At 41.6% G+C, this 22,088-nt stretch overlaps 2 protein-coding genes, 1 long non-coding RNA gene and 1 other non-coding gene across 6 annotated transcripts; 2 read left to right on the top strand and 2 right to left on the bottom strand.

Annotated features, from left to right (window-relative positions):
- Positions 1 to 809: 809 nt before the first annotated feature.
- tmem179ba (transmembrane protein 179Ba) lies at positions 810 to 5,255 on the top strand. 2 transcript variants are annotated; one of them, XM_031736817.2, is made up of 6 exons: positions 810 to 1,098; positions 1,482 to 1,602; positions 2,366 to 2,562; positions 3,228 to 3,365; positions 3,948 to 4,026; positions 4,315 to 5,255. In XM_031736817.2, exons 2-6 carry the CDS (start codon positions 1,504 to 1,506, stop codon positions 4,495 to 4,497), a joined length of 696 nt encoding a protein of 231 aa, XP_031592677.2. In that variant the 5' UTR covers positions 810 to 1,098; positions 1,482 to 1,503; the 3' UTR covers positions 4,498 to 5,255. The 2 variants fall into 2 exon arrangements, with proteins under 2 accessions (XP_031592677.2, XP_031592676.2); XM_031736816.2 differs by having other exon boundaries at positions 1,467 to 1,602.
- trnas-gcu lies at positions 4,679 to 4,760 on the bottom strand. The gene has a single exon. It is a non-coding gene; the product is annotated as a tRNA-Ser (tRNA).
- A 4,821-nt stretch (positions 5,256 to 10,076) lies between the features above and the next one.
- On the bottom strand, positions 10,077 to 16,800 carry brms1 (BRMS1 transcriptional repressor and anoikis regulator). Of its 2 annotated transcripts, XM_031736783.2 has the most exons (11): positions 16,679 to 16,793; positions 15,858 to 15,943; positions 13,893 to 14,127; positions 13,683 to 13,773; positions 13,448 to 13,575; positions 12,367 to 12,446; positions 12,161 to 12,257; positions 11,824 to 11,913; positions 10,591 to 10,655; positions 10,427 to 10,466; positions 10,077 to 10,347 (listed from the first exon to the last, which is right to left on the bottom strand). In XM_031736783.2, the coding sequence occupies exons 3-11, from the start codon at positions 14,113 to 14,115 to the stop codon at positions 10,340 to 10,342; spliced, it is 822 nt and encodes a 273-aa protein (XP_031592643.1). In that variant the 5' UTR covers positions 14,116 to 14,127; positions 15,858 to 15,943; positions 16,679 to 16,793; the 3' UTR covers positions 10,077 to 10,339. The 2 variants fall into 2 exon arrangements, with proteins under 2 accessions (XP_031592643.1, XP_031592644.1); XM_031736784.2 differs by lacking the exon at positions 15,858 to 15,943 and having other exon boundaries at positions 16,679 to 16,800.
- Positions 16,801 to 17,559: 759 nt separating this feature from the next.
- Positions 17,560 to 20,555, top strand: LOC120438886. Its single transcript, XR_005612229.1, has 3 exons — positions 17,560 to 17,661; positions 18,954 to 19,012; positions 20,420 to 20,555. It is a non-coding gene; the product is annotated as an uncharacterized LOC120438886 (long non-coding RNA).
- Positions 20,556 to 22,088: the final 1,533 nt, after the last annotated feature.

Below are 22,088 nucleotides of genomic sequence, written 5' to 3'. Positions count from 1 at the left end.
CTCCTGAGACAGCAGCACACACACACAAACTCACACTGGCATGTCTACTTTTTTTCCAACAATGAGTCCAGTCACCTAGTTAAGTGAAGTTACATTCTCAACATAGTAGTATTATTTTGGTCTTTGCAAGACTTTCTTTGTCCACATTTAAGAATTATTTGTGAAAAATCCTCGCTGCAGTATAGCATTCTGCTTTCTATTTATTAATCCATTCATCAGTTTATTACCTTCTGTCTTGTATTGCCTTCTGCAACATACCATTTGTTTTTCTACTTACTTTTGTAACCCAGTGGTGTAAATCACATAAACAATTCCTATGAAAGCTAACTGGGCTGATTCATAATTTTGAAGCTCCTTTCTAAAGACATATCATTAGAAATTGTGTGGCATGTTATTACAGAAAACAGTTATTTCTAGTCAGCCTTGAATGATGTAACACTGGCTATGTGTCAGGAATTAGTAAGCTTATTATTAGTGCAGAGGTGAATCTGACAGGCTTAAAATGTTTGACATATACCCTATAAAAATGACATGGTCACCGGACACAAAGTCACAAGGTTTCATTAGGCATTCTGGGAAGGAAGCACCACACACACACACACACACACACACTGTGTCTAACTCTAGCATTTCATATCTCCTAACCCTCGAGAACCTCAGACTTTGTCTAACTCGAACCATCATGTTTGAGACAATACAAATATGCAGTATTTGCTTCCGCATAATAAAAAGAATTATTGCGTAAATATAGGCGTTAACATGAGTGAATTACACATATGTCCAGCTGCAGACTTTCACTTTGTCTTTCTGGGTCATCGGATGAAACCAACTGATTAAGCGAAGAGAAACGATCTAGGGCCTTTATGACAAGCAGTGTCCACGTGTGACAAGTAAGCTATTTTTTACGCATTCACGCGCTGCGGTGAAACTCAGAGGAAGCTTCTATTGCTGCTCAAACTCATATCGAGAAAGGAGTTTGGACGTACGATTTTCACTTTGGACTGTTTGACTGCGGGTGAAGGTATTAAAAAAGATACAATATCACCGGAAATCAAACTGTTTTACCTCCACAATATAACCCAGCTGAAGCACACACGGGTAAGTTAAGTCAGGCATAAAACATTTTAAACTATGTTTTTGAGACGTATGACAAGATCATGACAAGTATATGAGACCTTTCTTTATTTCTTGGTTCATTTTTTCCACAATGTTCTGGCAGTCTGGGGTTGAATAAGAGTACAGTCTATTTAAGCAAACAGCTGACACGTGTTAATCTTAATGGAAAACATTTTCGTGTATTTTTTTATTGACTAACCTAGACACGTTTATTACTTTGCCTTGCTTTGTTTTTAATCAACTCACTGTCTTCTTAATATTTGCTAATCGTGGTTTCTGGAGGCTTGGTATTTTATTGTGAAGGAACTAACCGGAAGTTGTTTGCCTTGCTATTGCTACCTTCACGGCAGCTCTTTTCTCTGCAGACGCGGACTAAGCTGCTGCTGGATGATGGCGTTAGCGGGGCTACTGGTGCTGGAATGGGGTCTCTACATCACCTGTTTTGTCTGTGGGATTGTTACCGCAGCGTCTGTCACCATCGTCCAGGTGACTTTTCTAAGTTTTACTAACCCGCTCCATATATTACTGTTGTACCCGTCCTCTTCCGGGTGGACGTACTTTGTAGTGCGTTTGTCTATCCCAGAAAGTTTAGCAAAAAACAAACAAACTTCTTAATTTTATTTTTTAATTTTTTGAAGAAAAATCCTTTAACCATAATTCAGCATACAGTGTTTTACAAATTTATATTTTCAAGCTACTATAATTGATTTAGTACGGCTGCGCAGTTTTCTTGGTGTTACACGGTAATTAAAAGCAGCGCGAGAGATTAAAAAACTGACACGCGCTTCCACTTTCAGTCCAGTTCCTGCCCACTGTGTCATTACCTTCGGCGTTTTCAACTCTAATTTATCCATATTTTTAATGTTTTTGGACTGTAGACATCGGAGAAGTTACTTATCAAAAAATGTACCACAAACTTTTAGCGAAGTGTCACACGAACATTGTTGTGTGTCAACAACTGTTCGTTGTGTTAGCTTAACAGACGCTCGGAAATGCGTGATATGCACGTGAAATTGTGAACGTGCGTGCGCGCGCGCAGGTTTTTAACTGTACCTCTAGTTCGGACGCTTTGCTCATCATGTGACCCAGACGCTTCTCGTGCCCAATTAGGCTCCCTGCTGCTCATTTATAGAAGTCAGATGCAACAGTTGATGCGCTTATTGTAACATCCAGCAAAGCGCTTGAAACAGTGAAGCGGAACTCAAGCCTTTTAGTGACCCCCCCTAACCCCTGTCTCTCTTTTCCTCAGGGTAATTTCGGAGGTCGCTGTATGCTGTACGGAGCGGTCAGCTACAATGCCACGTCCAAGCTCATCGGAGTCCAGTCGTCCACATCCTCCTCTTTGTGTTACTTTGTGTCGGCCATATCAATCATGGTGGCAGTGGTGTGTTTCTCTCTGTCTGTGTACTGGGTGTACACTTTCTGCAGCGAAGGGGAACTCAAAAGGTGACCACATGCTGTGTGTGTGTTTTCCATGACAAAGCACAGAGTTGCAGTGTGTGTGTGGGTTTAAAAACAATTTTTATCGTCCATGTTTTCCTTCAAATATTGCATAAATGCTGGCCTGCTCTGTCATTTAACAGATGTCTGCGTGCACTTTTAGGCTGAGTTTTAGTTTAAACTTATTTATTACACAGGAAAATAAGTGTACATGTAAACATTGTTCTCTGTAGCCAACACAAGCAAAAGAAGCTACAAATACATTTGGAAAAAAATTGAATTTTTCTCAGTCTGAGGCATAAACTGGCATCATTTAAGTAGCTCCTGAAGCTGAACTTGAAGTGAAGTCGTGTGTCGCCACAGCGATGAAGCACAGAATAAAACTGTTCCTTTGAGGAGGTCTGCACAGCGGTTTTATTAGGATTTTACTCTCAGAGTCTCATCTGAAGGTACAGGCTGCAGAGCTGATACGGAGAAGCAGAAATGCATGGGTCATGCTACGGCATGGTGACACAATCGCACATTAGCTTGCATTTTGTAGTTTGACATCCTGTCCTCGTTCGGCCAAAGGTTGAAACAACACATCCTTCTTCTGTTTGGCCTCACTTTAAAGAGCACAGAGCTGTTCTCACGCTCTTATCTGTTTGTTTGTTTTTTCTCCTCCTTCACAGGGAGAATGTGTGGATGAACGTGATTATTGCCGTCTCTGGCGTTTTCCTGTTCTTCCTGCTCGTCACGGGCTGCATGTTGAAGATCGGGCGCGACACGCTCTGCTCGTCTGTCACGAAAAACGTTCCCAACACTACCAGGTGACACCTACACTCATCCACACCTGGCACAGGACCAAACGCTTTCATCAACACTTGCATATGAAAATGAAAATAACATTTGAAAGGTAGTGAGCGTCACTTTGTGTTTGCGTGCTTTCTGTTTTTTTTCCCTTTTTCTCCTTTCCAAAGCTTCACTTTACTACCCACGCACTTTCTCTTAGAGCTCTCTCTATATGAAGCCATATTATTTTACTCTTGGCCTGTGTCTCTCCTTCAGGATGCCCTTTTTCCTTTTAAAAATGTCATCAGCACACAGTTTTTCATCCTTGGCTACACTGTAATGCTCTGAAAGGGCGAGCACTTAAAAGAGAAGCAAAGACGTGTTGTTAGTTTTTAATTGCTTGTTTTGAGCTCCACTAACTTTGATGTTATTTATGTGCTATAACTGCAGCTTCCCACTGCTTCCTCTGACAAAACTGCCTGCAGTTTTTCTATTTGTTCATAGAATCAGTGACCAATAATCAAGACTAAATTCATATAAGACAAATCCATCATGAATTAAATCATAACCCCGGATTTCTTTTAAACTGTCTAATGCTCAGTGTTTTTCTGTGTGCAAAGTTGTGAAAAAGCCCAGTCTGAAAAATGGGCCAGCCCACTTGATGGAGAGAGGTTCTACAGCAGTCTACACAAAGCTGAGGTCGGTACCTCATTCATTTATTTTATGCTTTTGGCTGGAGTCACATGGTCCACATATACTAGCTACATTGCCAGTTTCTGTTATGCTTAACATAAATAAGCATTATTATGAACTGGAGTCCTGCAACACTACAAAAACCCATGAATAAAGATACATAGTCAAAGTGAGCATATCAGGTCAAATGTAAGAGGTTTCTTTATATTGTAGCAGATGATTAAAAAGAACTGAAGGACTATTTGAAATCAGAGCCTCCAGTACATCTTGCGTGTCATGTTATTTCCTTCTCAGACGGCTGTGTGGATCAACTTCTTCTTCTGGCTCATCATCGGGGTTTTGGTGATCATCCAGAGGCGTCTGGGCTCAGGGTCCAAGCTGATTGGAGCCGCACCAACTGGAAGCCTTTTCGGGGAGACGGGTGTGACGCCCGAAGAGACTGAGCCATTTTTCAACCGTCCTGGAAGGCCTCAGTGAGAACGGGTGTGAGCGAGGGGTTATAAAAGCACATAGTGGGAGCAGGTGTGGAAAAAGGTTAAATGAAGTGTTTTAAGGATTTCAGTGAACAGCATTTTGAGAATACACGTGGAAGGTTTTACAGATATTAGTTTTTGGGTTTAACAGTATGTATAAAGCACCACAAAACCAAAACTCCACTCGACGAGGATGGGATTCGAACCCACGCGTGCAGAGCACAATGGATTAGCAGTCCATCGCCTTAACCACTCGGCCACCTCGTCACCTGAACGCACAAGCATGCAGAGCCTCTCTGTGTGTGTCAGGACACACTGGAAACACTGACGCACTGTCAGGCGCTGTTACTGAATTTACCCATTTCCCACATCTCACCTACCGCGTCACATCTAAGTCTGTGGACTCCACAGAAACGTATCTGTTTTTTATTCAGAGCAAGCTTCTGTTGGGTTTGTTTACACAGCCAACGAACGGGAGGGTGTTTGATTCTATAATTTAACTGTGCTCAGATGTACTTTTGACAAGTAAGACTAGGAATTTTCTACATAATACACTTTTTTTTTGGTACTAATTTCACAAAATCTGAATCTGCCATAGACATTTTTAATACATTTTATTTTTGTTGACTGTAAAATCCTAAAACACTGCATTGTCTTCAAGTTTAAGGTGTCAACACGTGGCTTTAAAGATCGCTTAGTTATTGATCTGTGTGGTGATTATGTCATTAGAAACTAAAAGAAATAAATAAAAAAAAACAGGAAGACGTTTCACTGTTTGTTTGTTTTTCAACTCAGAAAAAAATCAAACTGCCATTGAAGCAAATCTTTAACCAAATTGATTGATTGTTGTGTGACACTGACTTTTACAACCTTCAACCAAAGAAGCGTCTCAGGCTGTTCTGCTGAAACCTGCTGCTGGGTTCATCCACACTGATTCAGTATGCTTCTTTATGATGAATTATTTTGATTTGACTTGAAACATTTGTTGGTGATCACAGGTAGTTAGCTTACAGTGCCACCGTCTGATGAAACACGCTTCAACTAAACACTGGAAATAACGTTTAGACGTTAAAAAATTCAAATTCTAACCTTTTCTAAGCTTGAGGATGATGTTCAGTCAGGTGTGCTTCTTACATCTGACTGTGTGTTTGCGATGCTGCTTTATTTGTGACATTTCTGGACATGCTCATGTTTGCCATGGGGAACAGACATATGGAAACGTTGAATAATGTCTCCCCCTGGTGGCTAATAATAAAGAAAGAAAGTGGTACAGTACACAGTGAAGCGAGACAGCGTTCCTCCAAGATCATGGTGCTACATATAACAGAAAATCAACACAGGACTACATAAAGTCCAAGTGTGCAAAAACTGCAAAAAAACTAAACAGAGAGTGCAACACCAGACAGAGCGATGCAGACGCAACAGTGCAATAGAAAAGTGCAACAATGACAGTGCAAAAGACTGAGTATTGTGCAAAAAGTAGCTTAATGTATGAAAATGTGTGTTTGAGTGCAGATAAGTGCTTGGTAGTGACGCGCGTGTGTGTGTCAGTCCAGGAACTGAGTGTTCAGGAGTCTTGACGGCTTGGGGGAAAGAAACTTTCGCAGTCTGGCCCGAATGCTCCAGTATCTCTTGGCAGAAGGCAGCAGGGTGAAGAGTGTGTGTGAGGGGTGTGTGGGGTCCTCCGCAACGCTGGTGGCTTTCAGGATGCAGCGGGTGTGATAGGTGTCTGTGATGGAGGGAAGAGAGGCTCTGATGATCTTCTCGCCTGTTCTCACTATCCCTCCGCTTACCACGGATATGTTTATAGTGTTTCTGTGTACAGCCTACAGCCTGGTTGTTGCTGCCCGCAGATGCATAAGCCTGCTGTCAGATTTTGAAAGTCTGGAAAACTATTTCCAAGATTTCTAGCTAGCGGCTCTGTAAAGCAGTGGTCCAGTGAAAAGTCTCGGCTGTGTTCGATCAGTGTCAAAACAAAACAGGCCAATCATCCAGAAGAGACCTGAAACATACATTTAAGACCACTGTGGGGGATATTTATTGTCTGAAAAAGCTAGTTTTATACAAACCTTAAAGTGCATTATTCTATCAATACTGCTCAAACTAATCATTCCTGGTGACTTGCAACAGCTGATTGAAGCATAACTTGAACTGATATTCCAGGCTGAGCGTCTAAATGAGCTACTTTCCCCTTCCCTGATGTATCAAAATAGACCCAATGAGCTGCTCTTACAACACGTCACCCTCTTTCTTTCCTGAACTATCTAATCTCTGGATTGCCTGACCTTACTTGAGCCTGAGGTAACAGCTAATCCTCACTGAAGAGAGGAGGAAGACACTGGAGAGACGGACACAGATGGGGAACTGAAGGAAGTGAAGAGCGTACTGGCATTTCAAAGGGGAAAAAGAATCACCAGTGGTCCTGTTAAACAAGCTTCTACAGCCACTTCCACCATCTGCACCTATAGCAGGGTCTGCTGGAGGTTTTGTAAAAGTATATATAACAGGAAATCTGTAATTGACAGCAAAAAAGGAGCGAAGGATAGAGCACCCTGGAGGACGGCGAGCCCCGCCTGCAACCTGAGTCTCCGAAGAAAACCACAAAGGTCGAGATAAAGCTGATTTTGGAGTCTGTGGTAAGACATCATCACATGTTGCTTTGCTGTTACTCTTTGACTGCTAATTAGAAAAAACAACCTGTGATTTTAGAAATCAATGTTTTTGTAAAGAGCAAAAAAGTGGGGAAAAAAAGCACGAGTTTTGGAGATGGATAAGGATAAAAGAGAAACATAGAGAGGAGCAGTGGACACTGCAGGCTAAGCCACGATAAGCCTCTTTAAGCTACTTCACTTTCCACAGATCAAATGTTCTGTTTTAAACCTGTTGATCTGTGCTGGACTTTTGACAGCCAGCTATTGATTCACTTTATCTGTGTTTTTGGCAGGAAAGCTCCAGTCTACTGCCAAATCAGACGGCACAAAATCTGTAAAACAGAGCTGAGTCCTTAAATCTCAGATTTAAATAGGAGCGAGCCCTTCAACCGCCAGCTTTACCGTCGCTCAGATCCATTCAGGTTTGACCCCTGACCTCCATCCATCCCTCTATCCCCGCTCAGGACATGTCTCGCGACCAGTGCGATTCGGTGGCGGTGAGCGTGGAGTCACTCCTCACTGACGCCAAGAGGATGCAGATGCAGTGCCGTGAACGCAGCGAGCAGCTCTCCGTCGCCGCCGCGCAGCTGAGGACGGAGTCGGCCGCCCTGAGGGAGCAGTGCGAGGCCACCCAACTCGACATGGCCCTAATCCGCCGGCAGCTGGAAGAGCTGAAAGACACCAAGGCTGCCTTTGAAGCCAGGGAGAGGCAGGCGCGTAAACTCAGCAAGCAGCTGTGAGAAAAACGAGGATAGGGGGAAGATGGTGAAGTCATGAACTGTGATGCAACATCCCAGTTAAAGTAACCGAACAGCAGCTTAGATAAAGGAAGGAAGGTCTGAGGGTAGAGAAAGAAAGACAACAAAAGAAAGAAGGAAGGAGAGAGATAAAAGGATCAGCAAGACAATGAAGGGAAAAATGAAGGCATGAGATGGAATTTGAATCCATTTCTCACAAACCCGAGAGTATAACTTCAAGCAGACCCATGTTTATGACAGCTATCCTGAAAAATGTAATCCAGAGGATAAAGAAAGATTTTAACCTGGAGTTTAGTGAAAGAGGGGAAAAGTACTTTGTCATTATCTACAGCTCTGTCTTTTCCTTATAAACACATATTTGAACTTCACTCCTCTCACATCAAATAAATTATTTCCACACACGCTGGTCTCCACATGTCTCCTTTAGAGCGTTTTTTCAGCTTGATGCAAACTCTTTGATCTACTAACCTGCATATAATTGTGCAGGTTAAGTTAATTAGACTGAGCGTGAAAGTGCCAGAGTAGGTGATTTACAGCATCCTTCAGTGAAGACAAAGAACGGTACCCCTTCAGCAAAGATCACTTGAAATGGTCCTATTTCAGTGGGCAGAGGTGAATATGGAGCCCGGCACCAGTTGAGAACCAAAAATAAATGTACTTCACATCAGTACACTGTGACACCCTCGATTTAGAGACTGCGATCAGGTAAAGGGACACGAGTAAGAACAACATATGGACGACTATGTTAGTTCGATTTCTTAGAAAGTTCATGTAACATTATTTTGTCTGTATTGAATCGACAGAAAACTGAGGAAAGATACATTTTCTTTACAGGTGAAATGTTTTTGATTTAGTTTTAAAGATCTGTACACAGACCAGGACGTGAATATTTGACTCCTCAGATTCTTCTTTGTTGGTAGATATTTAGTTTTATAACAGGGTTTTGGATATTTGTTTCAAACCCAGGTCAGCTGGGTTCCTGCCACCTCTCTCATGCTTTAGCTCACTATCAAATTACTGACTTCTCAAAGCGATGCACATTTAAATTGTGCCAGCTATTTATTTAGTAACTTATGATTTCCTTGTGTATTCACTTTAAAATTCACAAGTTGAGTTGAGGTGCTTCAGGTCGGGGTACAGACCCAGGACACTCCGGAGAGATGTCTCAGCTGACCTGGGAGGCAGAGAGGGAGCTCTGGGCTTTTTTGCTTAGGCTGCTGCCCCCAACCACACAGAAGACAGGAAAATGGATTGATGGTAAATGAACGATTGCCAAAAGCCAAACCATCATGGGCTTTCTCACGGTCACCTTTTATTTCCTCTGGAGCCCTAAAGATCAGATGAAACTAATCTGAACATTATTATTTTTAGTTGCACTTCTTGTAACTACAGATCAAAAGATCCTTTCTTTCCAGAGAGACTGGACCCAGAACACGCAAGAGCAAATAGTGGTTTGAGAGGGGGGTCCTCGAGAGGCTGTTGGTCTTTTAGTGCATTTTGTGAGTAGTTGACCTTCTGTCTCCCTCCACAGGAGCTCTCATTTCAATGACCTGTAGCTGAGTCTCCACTGTCCCTGCTGCTTCTCCTCCAAAACCCCCCAAAACAAACTGAGGACATTTTAATGCTGCATTAATCCAACCTCATGCACACTGGGCTGCCCAGCATTCATTCATATAAACTGCTCACCTGTGGTGATGCTCAGCAGAAACATTTAAACATGTTATGATTTTCCACCTGCATAAGGACCGGTTTATTTATTTATTTCACAATCAGCCATGATCCTGATGACAGATTTTTAAAAATAAAGATAAATTCTGCCACCTGCTGGACATTTTTAAGTTTGCTTAACCACCTGTTCTGTGGTGTAAAGATGTGCCGGTGGTCAGGACGGCTGAAAACATGGTTCAGCCTGTGTCTTCGGTCCTGCTCATGAACTCTTAGAATTTGTTAACTGCTGTAATTAACATGTGATGATAGTGAGTTTCACGTCATTTGATCAGATAAGCGTGTTTTCTGCACAGTCGCTGGGTCTCCTATGTGAACATTGCTTATCAGAAGCTTCTTTTCCTTCTTCTCCTACCAGCTTCCAGGCAGTCAGCAACTTTTGTGCAATCCCAGACAGCCGAGTATGTCTCAGTGATTGTGAAGACACAAAAAGGAGACAGACAAAAAGGTTGTGTGCTAAAAGATTAGATTTTCAATCAGCATTATAAATCATTCTATAAATACATGGTTGTCATATCGTTAAGAACTTCTTTTAAATAGCAATACATAACAAACAAGCAGTAGGGTGGTAGGCAGGTGGGATCAAAAGCGCAGAAAAACAACTCAACAGTCTGCTGGGCTTCAGTCAAGGAGACAAAACCTCAACTGGAAATAGCTGGGAATGTGAGTGTGTGTTAAGTTTGGTGTCGCTGCTGCAGAGATCCGCCTTTCATCACCGCTCTGAAAGACAAACGGGATCATTTAGAGACCAAACTTTTCAGTTTATCGTATTAATAAAAGACGATTGGAGCAGACTTACTTTCAACTTTCTTTTTTAGTGGCGACAGAGCTGCTTTTGCCTGAAAAACAGAGACGCTGTTTACACGATCATCTCTCGCAGCAGGAAACTCAGACACACCCTGAAACTGCATCTTTATCAAGAATCTGGGAAGTCAAAGGGAACTTTTACAAGTGATTTCTGACCTTCTTGATAGCAGTCCAGTCTTCAAGGATGTCGATGTCTCTCAGCATGTAGACGATGAAAGGCCCTGCGAGACAGAGGCAGTGTTATTAAACCACCTGAGGCCACACTTTTATTAGTCACAACCAAAAAGAAGGTCAAAAACCAAGCAAACGCACGGTGGCTAAATCTGCAGTTCCCCAAATGGCCACCGGAGGCCCGCTCTAAAAGTGAGTCAATCTCCAGGAACTCCCATGTTGAAGTATATATATGTTTACAACCTTCAAGACAACTGTACTGAGATCAGTGCTGTAATGCCTCCTTCATTTAAACTTTGTTAAGATATCCCCTTCATAGAATAATAATTAATAAAGACAAAAACTGAGACTGAAAACTAAACAGAAACAAGAAAACACACTCTGGAAACTAATTGAATCTAAGCTTAAATAAAAAAATATATATATAAAATGATATATAACCAATAATAATAATTATGATTCTGCCTTTTGATCGTAGTTGTTGTGTTCTTGCCTTCTGTAGGATTTCCAATGGAAATATCTGACAAAAATGGCTTGCAAGTAAATGACCTTTTTATCGAGCTATAGCACAGACCACTGCTCCACAACGATATGTTTTAATTGTGTAATAAAGGGTTAACTTCCAATTTACACACCATATAAAAATGTCTGCACTTGAGAAAGTGTTATGGCAAAAACTAAAGAAATCAATCTGGACTTGAGAAAAAGGATTGTTGAGGCTCACAATGCAAGAGATGGACATTTAAAATCATCAGAGTGTTTCCAAGGATCACGAGCTCGAGTGAGAAGTGTCATCAAGAAATTTAACGAGTTCGGAGGAAGCAGGGAGTACAACCCAAAGAGCCCCGTCCCCACAGTGAAACATGGTGGTGGAAGTATTATGCTGTGGGGATGCTTCAGTGTGTCTGGAACTGGGAATCTCATCAAAGTGGAAGGAATCATGAAGAAAGAAAAACCTCAAGCAGTCTGCAGCAAAACTGAATCTGAGTCATTGCTTTGGCTTCCAGCACAACAACAAACAGATAATAATAAAGTAATAATATTTCTAGTGAAATTTCTATGTGAAAAGTAAATCTGGGTAAAAACTAGCTTTGGAAAGCTATGTTAAAAAATATATTGCTCTGTTTAGCAGCACTTAAACAATAAGACGGGAGGTCATCTCCTCATCTGTATATGTACATCTCAGCCCGGGTGAGGCTCCTCACACGTGGTGCTTACCTGAAACCAAAGCTACTTTCTTTTTCTTCTCAGATCGACCCAGCAGGTTCTTTCTTTTGCACTTCTTGCCCCTCAGCTCATCGCTCCACTCTGGACAGACAGAATCCACCTTATACAACTCCACTAAAATGAATTTACAGCATCGTAAACCACAGCTTACATACTCCTTCAGATGCAAGTTTATTTCACTGTTAGTGTATTTGCATAAAAGGTTGCACATTTATATGTGCTTGCTAACCGCTAGTATGAGCGCACACTTTTACTCAGTACTTCAGTTATAGTTTTATAACCTTTGTGTACTTTATGTGTACGTAACAGCTTTGTGATTGACACGTACCTGAGGTGAGGTCTATATTCTGCCTGTCTTCCTCCAGCCTCCTTATCTTTTCCAGTAGCTCGCCCTTCATGGCGTCAAACAGCAGCGTTCGCTCACTCTGTAAAACACGTGTGGATACAAACAAGTGCGTTAGTTCTCTTTTAATTGAGAATATTAAGTCTCCAGTATGAAAGCAGAATGCGGCTGAGAGTGCACGTGCGTGCTACCTCCAGGTGCTGCCTCGCTCCTTGCACTTCACATTCATGCTTGTGTTTGATGACCTGCAGACACAGCTCCCTGTACACTCCTGCACAAAGAGACAGTCAAAGGTGTCTGAGGAGGTCATACTGGCATTATGTGCACTGCTACTCCGTTACTGTTTGGTTAAACACACATTAGGAATGCTCCATAAGTAAGCGCTGCATTTGGATTTCAAAGGGTCCAAAAAAATCTAAATATTTAATAGGACCCTGGAACAGAAATGCATTCTGGGTAAACAACTTCCTCGAGGAATCACACTTTTTCCTTATTGATTTAAAGGTACAGTCAGTTGTTTTTTTTAGGTTATTTAATAGGAAAATAATTACTCATAAATATACATTGATTTGTGTGTAATTAAGTCTTCCACCAAATTGATGTTGGAACTGATAATAAACTTAGAATTATTAAAATCCACAGGAACGAGTGATAGTTGTGGAAGCTTTGTGTCATTCATGGCTTCAGACTCAAGAATAATGTCTGTTTTTCATCTGAGCAGGTGTCGCCTTCACCAAAAAGGAAAGAACTGAAGTCAGGACTCACAAACACATGAAAACTAGCATAAACACACTCGTTATTCCCGCAATTGCTTATTGTCAGCAGATTAGACATCCGACTAACACCATGCAGTCTAAGGTTAGGCTCGAGTCTACTATAAAAAAAATCACAGATCACATTGTGTGAGAGTTTACTCGCCAAGTGTCTGAGTCCAAAAATGTTAGCTCCACTACAAAAAAAGTTTCCCTAACTCCGGCTAACAGCAGTCTTTACAGACAGGATAGTTGAGGATATCCTCAACAACTCACCTCAGTATCACCGTCATTGGACAGAAGTGAGCTTCACCGACTCACCAACTCGTACCTTTCACACTTTTTACAGCCTCCTCCAGAGTAAATGCACGAGCACACATATTTACAGCCGAGGTAAACAGCACGCCGACAGCCTACACTCACTACAGACAAATGGCAGCCAAGGTTGTTTGCACTACAGTGGCCACCGTAGCTAGGGTATTGGACTTGATTAGGATTTTATTTATTTATTTTTCTGTACCAGCCACTTGTGTCCGTATCTGCATGCTGTTCTGTAGTGCAGCCAGCGGGTCTCTGTATTCACCGGCCTTTCCTGTCAGCACCTCGTCCAGCTTGACTTTCACCTGGTTTAGCCGTTCCCGAAACAACCTGCAATCACACGGTGAAATCAGCCTCAGCAACAGGTGGCTCAGACATCGAAAAAAAAGAGAAAAGGATAAAGTGTTGAATCCCTTTTTCCCCCCGCTTCAAATTACTTCTCTTTCAGCTCCTGGAATTGTTTCTCCAGATCCATCATCTCATCCAGACATTCTCCTCTTCTCCTCTCGCAATCTTCATCATCCATCTCTTCATAGGACAAAGAGAAAAAAGAAAACAGTTTAAGGTGGCGTCGATTATACTGCATCTCTCTTTTTATATAAGCAGTCGAAACGTTAGTGGAGCATTTTGATTTTTTTTTTTTTTACCTGAGCTCTCTTCTTCCTCTTCCTCCTCTTCTTCCTCGTCACTATCTTCCAAGTCGGTCTCCCTCTCCTCCATACTTTCCTCCATGGTCTCCTCGGCTCCTCCCCCTCTTGTTCCTTCATTCTCTCTGGGTTCTTCCACCTCTCCGTTGGCCTCGGGGAGCTGCGACTCACCCTCTGCCTCCATCTCCTCCTCCGGCTCCTTCACAGGTGGTTGGGCAGGCATGGAAGCCAGAAACTATATGTGGCATTAATAAAAATATCACATAAAACTAAAGACGGTAAACTCTTCAACACAGCCAATTCTATCCAGATATGTTTGTACTGCATTAGCAGAAGATATGGGCAATATGGCCTCAAAAATATAGCACAGTATTGTCACATAATAAAATGAAAGAATACTTTCAGCCTGCGATGTTGTACGTTGGGCCAAAGTTTTTAACCTGTTGCTTAAAACCCTTCTCTGCCACATGTAACTGCATCTGTAACTTCTATCCACAGTTTGCTCTTCCTGTCATGTGGAGTGCGACCAGTGAGTGCTCCAGCTGCGCTCGGTGGAGTCATCTGCTTGCATTTGGGTCACACACCACCAGCTGCTAGTATCTCCTCCTTCGTAGCCTGGGTGTACTCGATGATGTGTTTTTGCCTCAAGTGATGAAACAAGTCTGTTATTTCTACATTTAGCTGGAACAGTTTTCTTGCATATTGTGCAGCGCATTGTGCTTTGTTGGACGTCTTTTAGCTACATTTTTAAAAATTGGGATAATGGAATATCAGAGATGATGTGATATGGTTCTAACTGGCAGCATGCTTGAAATCATTGTCATGTTGCTGCTATGAAAATCTGAAGCTAATTTTTGTGTTCACATTTCCACTGTGTTTTATAGACAGCTGCATACTCAGTGTTGTACCTCTCTCCTGACATCCTCTCAGTTTGAACCAAAACAAAATTCAAATTTGCCTGCTTCCTGTTATGTGTAGACACACCACTGGTTCATCAATTGAGTTAGGTGAATTTGCTTGAATAATTCATAGGTCAGTGTTAAGCGGCATAACAAACAAACATTCAGGTAGATGGGGGCAGCTGTGGCTCAGGTGGCAGAGCGGGTTGTCTACAAATTGGAAAGTAGCTAGATGAAAGTACTGTATGGATGTGTGTGTGTGATTGGATGAATGGGACTTGCAGTAGAAAATTAACTGAGCTGAAAGCCACTATAAATACCAGTTTGTTTACAAGTACTGGACTGAAAACAAGAGAAAAAAAAAACCAAAACGTTGAAACACCTCCAGAAAGCCTGGAGAACTATTGCTCAAGAACACTTTAAATAAAAGAATTACAAGAAAGTCTGTCTCCTTGGAAGAAAAATGTAAAGACATGAGAGGTGGCTCAAGACATTTGCACAGTACTATATACACCAAAAATGAAAACTTAAAAAAAAATGCAATTTAACCCAGAAAATTATGGTTCATGTAAGCTAAGTCTTACTTATGTGTGTGCATATATAATTTTTCTAAAAAAAAGTTATATAAATAAATAATAATAATGATATATTACCAAAGTGTCTGTTAAACTTTCATTGACATCAGTGTTTTAATTATTCTTGACTTACTTCATAAATAAGTGATCAGCGCTACACACAACTCCAAAGGGCACATCCTAAATATAGACTTTATAAAGAATCATAGTTTAAAAACATATTTTTGGAAAATTCAATTATTTTATAAATTATATGTAAGAAGCTGCATAAGCACACTATTAATGTCCCAACAACATTAAACTCAAAAATATAAAACACTGACTGGGATGTTTACAACAATGAATACATTTGAAAATAACATAAATTGTCAGGGGTCATATTTCATATTTTACAGTCTGTAAAAAATAAACGCAAAGCATAAAACACATAAAAATTATCCTGGTAAAATTAAGACCTGCCCGTGGGTTAATAACAGTGAAATTTTGCTTACTCGGCAGACGGAATAAGGTTTAACAGCAGACTGAGGACGTGGGACCCCGAGCTACTGTATGGCCTCCATAACCTCGGCCAAGTGAACTGCAAAAAACACAACACCGGAAATGACATGACTGGCTTCGCAGACATACAGGCAACAACAAGCTAAAATAACGCAGTCTTGCTTATCCCTCATAAAACACACCTTTAGAAAAAAGTTTATAACTGAAATATCACTTTAAAGTTGCTCCACAATTTGGCTTCACCAATTAACGGGGGTCTTATTTGTTACCTTACCGGAAGTCCCATCTCAATCGGTCTAACTTTATCTTTTAGCTTCCGGGATGTCAAAGTAAAACCGTGTACGTTATAACAGCTACGGCGGTGCATAGAGTAAAATAAAATGCCCAAATTAGCCTGAAACCTATTATATTGAACGCGAAATTAATTGCAGTTCTCCTCAAAATAACAGAGACGCGTTTGTTGCATTTTCTTTTAAAATTAGCGGGAACTAGACCACGGGCAAGTCAAGTGCAACACTAGCTAACAATTGAAACCCTGCAGCGAAGGAATGACTGCCTGTTCATCACCTTGCCCGAATACTCATCTTATTTAATGGCCAAGTGTTTTCTCTTAGAGTGTGTGCTGGTTCGTAGAAGAAAAACAACCATCAAACTCAGTGAAGCATCGCCGGAGGGGCTTCCATACTGACCCTACCTTCCTACAGCGTACGGATTAACAAATAACGTTATCCGTCAACAGATGCAGGCGATGCTGTTTGTAAACAAATAACCCTTCTTTCCATAAATGTGACAGTCAAGAGAAAAGCTCGCTCACCGCGTCCTGTTGTTCCGCTGTGAAAAGTTCAAGTATGGTTTACTGTATTTCCATTTTAAAAAGTACTTCCTCTTCGTCCCAGTCTTCTTTACTTCCACACTTTGCCGGACTCTGAAGCCCGGAAGTTCAGCCAATGAGCGCGGAGACCGAGCACTAAACTGTCCAATAGCAGCGATCAACCCGAAAGTCTCTTGTCCAATCAGAAATACTCAACCAGATACAGTAAGCCAATTATAATCCAGGTCGCCTTCCTTATTATTCACAAAATGAAGAAATGTTTCTCTTTAGGTGAGAAAGATGGCTTATAACCCACTGCGAGACAGAACGCTCTCTATAGTGCCCCTGTAGAACACAGTGAGTGTGGGAGAAGGAAGGTTGGCCCGCTTCAGGCGTCCCAAGAAGTAGAAGCGCTGCTGGAGGTAATGTTGGTGGTCCAGGTGAGGTCGTCTGAGAGGCAAACTCCCAGGAACTTGATGCTGTTAACAGTCTCCACCGTGGAACTGTGTGTGCTGAGTGGTGTGTGGGTGGAGCGAGTCTTCCTGAAGTCGACGATCATCTCCGTGGTTTTGTCCACATTCAGTGACAGGTTGTTCTCGCTGCACCAGAAGGCCAGCTGCTGAACCTCATCTCTGTCCGTCGACTCGTCATTGCTGTTGATGAGTCCAACCACGGTTGTGTCATGAGCGAACTTGATGATGTGGTTAGAGCTTTGTAGGGCGGTGCAATCATGTGTCAGGAGGGTGAATAACAGTGGAGCACCTGTGCTCAGCCTGATGGTGCTGGAGATGTTGTTGCCAATTCGGACTGACTGAAGCCTCTCTGACAGAAAATCTAGTATCCAGTTATAGAGAGAGGTGCTCGTGTAGCAGATTTCAAATGGAAGACTGCGTTGTGATGACAGACACAGACTGGTTGGAAACTGGACAAAGTGCAGCAGTGTCACACAGCAACAGCAGGCCTCTCCTCATCCCTGTTTAGCACAAGTAAGGAACACATAAACGGATGGTGTAAGAGATAAAAGTCAGTTCCAATTACTATTTTCCTCATTCAAAGTAATCAGAAACACCTTGGGGGCCTTTAGCCTAAAGAACTAATACTTAGTAAAGAAAAATACACCAAATTTAAACATATAATTTAGTACAGGGAGAGGAGCTACAGAAAGTGTGCCTTACCAGCATGGAGTCCATGCAGCTCTGGCTGGGAACCCCCACACATGCAGCTGTGTCCCAAAACGTAGGCCGCATCCTTCGGAAGCTGCATTTGAAGGCCGATTATGTCACAGCGAGACAACGAAGGCTGTCCCAATTCGCTGACTCCTTCAAATGTGGCCGACAAATGCATCCTTCATTTCCCCAAATTTGACGGACGGGTCGGGTGTGTCCTTCGTGGCCCACCATATCCCAGAATTCATAGCGCGGCCCAGCCAAATTCAGTTTCCAGCAATGGTGGCCGCTACTAAGATTTAATATTACTGTTATTAATCTTTCTGGGTCACAAAATAAAGTTTTAACATATTTTCAGGCAAGAAAGTAGCCGTGTAAACTTTAAATATCTGCTTGGTTTATCAAGACATCGCATATTTGCAAAAGTGCGCCGACGTTTTTGGAGACGTCTGTTACCCACCCGCTCGATAGCTAGCTTGGGGTTCAATGGTCACTCGAGCCGGCGAGAGCAGCGGACTCCCGGCTTCATCGTTTTCAGACCCCCGCTGTCTTTCGCTACTCAGGTTAAACATGATATATAAGTCACTCAGATAACTTTTTTCGTTTGGCTTTTTTCGGTGTTTTATTGCTTGCGGAGTAAATCGGTTTGGCTGAGATCAAAGTTATTCGATTATTAGGTTAATTAAAACTATATTAATCCATCGGGTGTGTTCCTCCGGGATTTTCACACAGCTGAATAAACATCAAACAGAAAACTGATTAAACAGAAGTGTGAGACCCAGCCCACGTAGACCGCGAAGGCCGGGTCCTCCGAAGGATGCAGCCTACGTTTTGGGACACAGCTGCAGCATGTTTACAAGTGGTGTCACACTGATTAATGCCCCACTTCAACAGTGACATGTGGAACCTTAGTATTACAAAAATTTAATTTACACAATAAAAAAACTATATACAATAATGTTTTGAGAATGTTCACTGTGGTTCACTCAGTACATTATATCTTAGTCCCAAATTGCTGAGCTTGTCGAACAGTTTTTGGGGGGGATAATGGTGTTGAATGCTGAGCTAAAGTCTATGAACAGCATTCTAACATAAGTGTCTTTCTTGTCCAGGTGGGAGAGGGAGAGGTGAAGTGGAGTGGAGATAACATCCCCTTCGACCTGTTCGGCCGGTATGCAAACACAGCGGATCCAGTGAGCAGGGGAGGTTGCTCTAGTAATATCTATCCCGAAAATTCTTGCAGTCAATATTAAAATAAAAAAATGTTAAAACTCAAACCCAAAACACTCAATGGGTGTTTCACTGATGCACCTCAAGCGGAACCAGTTCCCACAACAATGTGTGCTCTTCTGGCACGAAAGGAAATGTCAGTCACGTGGCATGGGGTGACACATGTCATGCCACCCTTCTAGATCCGCTCCTGCCCTTACAATTTACATTCCGGTCCACTACATTCTGGACTGTGTTTCCGGAATGCTTCCGTATTTCTGCACGCAGAAATGAATTTTGTATGTTCAAATTAATCTTTTCTTCGCTCAAAATGCAACATTTGCGCTTGCAAAAATATTTTATGTGTGCTCAGAATAGAGGCACAAAAATATGTGCCCGATATCAAGCCATCTTGAGCCATAAACAACATTCGTGTAACAAGGTAGAAGCCCCAATTAGTTTTTGGCAGTGACTTTTATATATCCTTTATTTATCCAGTTAAAAAAAATCTTGTTGACATTAAAAATTTGTTTTTTTAAGAGCAATCTGGCCCTGAGGACAGCAGATATGGCAACAAATGCGATAGTTCTGTAAACATATTTTAAGACACCCTTTGTAAACCCTGTTCACCAAAATCTATTTACCAACATACATAAAGATATTACACATAAAAAACACAAAGAAACATTGGAAATCAGTTTTTGGCGGGCGATCACTTTTTGGCACATCGGCCCAGTTAGAGGTTCTTATCAACAAACGTCAAGTGTTGCAAAGCCATATTTATCATATTGATACTGGAATTTTGAAGAGTTCGTCCAAGCTCTCAGCTATGAGAACTGCTGTCACTATTTGGACATTGTCAGTCCATGCAAGGGACGCTAATAGCAGTAATCAACCCTTGAATATCAGTCATCAAATATAACAAACATTTTTGTTAATTTTTTTTAAGAAGTCATGGAAATGAAGCTCTACCTTCATAACCTGGGCTGCTGTTATACGTCGATGTTCACAGCTTAAACCAGTTTCTTGGGAAATAATATTGATATTATTTTATCACTCAACAATATTATTTTCTATCTTATTATTAAATGTGGTTATTTTGGTCATTCACATCTGGCTTCCCCAGCCATCGCTCACTGGGTTTTAAACCTGATAGATACAGCTTACATCAGCACATACATGAAAATCTAACCTAAAAGAACACAAACAGACTGGCGACCTGTCCAGGGTCAGAGATCAATTGAAGGGCTCTGTCCAGGATGAAAATGAATGTATGGAATAATAACAAGGAAAGATAACATTTAATTATTTCATTTAATTATTTCATTATTGAATTTTAAACAACATCTACAACATTTAATGTGTGCAGGCACTGTTGGATGCTGAAGGCCCCACAGAGGTTCCCAGCTGCTCTCTGCATCAGGTCACTGATGGTCTTGGTCACTCAGGCCTGTGAATCCAGTCCCTGAAGAACTCCATCATCATCCTCTGCAGGAATATCGCAGCAAGCTTCCCTCTGTCACCATAAAGTATCACAGCCAGTCCGTCAGTCTGGTCGTAGATGAGATGAAAATGAAACCAGGAACCCACATGCAGGACATACAGCTGAATGGCACCTTCTCCGTGTCTATCCATTGCAGCCTCAAGTCTGTCAGAAGGAAGAACAAATCATAAGTCACAATCACCGACAGCTGCAGATGCGTCCGAGAAAACACTGCAGTACTTTTAAACAAGTAAAACTGAAGCAACTTGGAGTAGGTAACGGGCAAAAGTCAACCAAAATTAGGAACAATGCTAAACCAGTACATCCTTAAGTTACTTACCTGTATTAGCTGAAGAACATAATTATATTCCGATCCTTCTATTTCAAGGATACACCACTACTTGGCAGTGAAACTGGCTGGATTATAAATTTTCACCAGAATGTGAAAGAAGAATGAACATAGAACCACAGACTACCCTCACTCTGAGTACTCATCTATATATTTTTGTCTTGTTAGCCTTCCTCTCACTGGTTCTTGCATATTTTTCACTCATTCAAATTGGCTGGTTACCCAAGGATTGTATGTGCGAATGTTTGACGTGTGACCATCACCTGAAAGCACCTACATAGAAAAAAAGTTCTTTTGAAAGAGGGAAGTTGCTTTGGAGTCACTATATGTCATTGACTCGCAGTCACCAGTCACTGAATGTTTAAAAAAATCAATCAATAAATAAAACACTAATAAATACAAATTAGCACCTGCCCCTTTTGCGCCATTCCCACTGCCATAGTACTGACACACAGAGCCACACGGGGCCTTCTTTTAGCTCAGGGGGGTGGATCCTGGCAGCTAACCCAGAGACGGTACAAAATTAACTTTATAAGTCTACATCAGAGGCAGAGCCAGACATTTTATACACCTGGGGCTTAGCCCTAAATGGTAGTATGCATGTGGGATGGGGGGGGGGGATAGAAATGACTGAAAGACTTATTAGGCTGTGTTTTGAGTTTTGTTCAAAAAAGAATAACTTCATATAGGAAAAAAAATATATATTACATATTCAGGACACCTTAAACTAATTAAGCAGCAAGGCAGAACAAAATCAGGGCTGTATCAAGGCACGGGGACTAAACCTCAACCAGACCCAGAACTGATCTGGAATTAAAACAGGACTACAACAGTTCAAAATCAGGACTACTGAGGACTTAACCAAAACAGAACCAGCATCAAAACACTGAAAATCATCATAGACCTGCGCTACACTTATTTTTTAATTCTACCAAAGTCCATTATTTAGATTCAGAAAAGTTTATATAACTATTTAGCCTTGTTGTGCTAACAAGCCTGTATAACCTAATAAATATAGAATTTGAAAAATAACAAACCTAAAAAGATACACTAGGTACGAGATACATGTTCTGATGAGTTTTGGCAAACAACCATTTGACTAACAGGTCTGTCTCACCTGCTCTTGTTCCCTCTCTGTTCCTCTCTCTCCCTCTTTGTGCTGACAATCAAGCCAAACACCAACATCATCAAATATACAGTTGAAAC

The sequence above is a fragment of the Oreochromis aureus genome, linkage group 3 (genome assembly GCF_013358895.1).
Source record: "Oreochromis aureus strain Israel breed Guangdong linkage group 3, ZZ_aureus, whole genome shotgun sequence".
NCBI lineage: Eukaryota > Metazoa > Chordata > Actinopteri > Cichliformes > Cichlidae > Oreochromis > Oreochromis aureus.
This window is presented reverse-complemented; position numbering and strand designations above follow the sequence as displayed.

Coding starts and splice junctions, on each gene's coding strand:
- tmem179ba (XM_031736817.2), top strand. CDS start 1,504: ATGATGGCGTTAGCGGGGCTACTGGTGCTGGAATGGGGTCTCTACATC. Junction 1,603..2,365: donor CGTCTGTCACCATCGTCCAG/GTGACTTTTCTA, acceptor TCTTTTCCTCAG/GGTAATTTCGGAGGTCGCTG. Junction 4,027..4,314: donor GCAGTCTACACAAAGCTGAG/GTCGGTACCTCA, acceptor TTTCCTTCTCAG/ACGGCTGTGTGGATCAACTT.
- brms1 (XM_031736784.2), bottom strand. CDS start 14,115: ATGCCTGCCCAACCACCTGTGAAGGAGCCGGAGGAGGAGATGGAGGCA. Junction 13,774..13,892: donor AGAGGAAGAAGAGAGCTCAG/GTAAAAAAAAAA, acceptor TGTCCTATGAAG/AGATGGATGATGAAGATTGC. Junction 10,467..10,590: donor ACTGGACTGCTATCAAGAAG/GTCAGAAATCAC, acceptor TCTGTTTTTCAG/GCAAAAGCAGCTCTGTCGCC.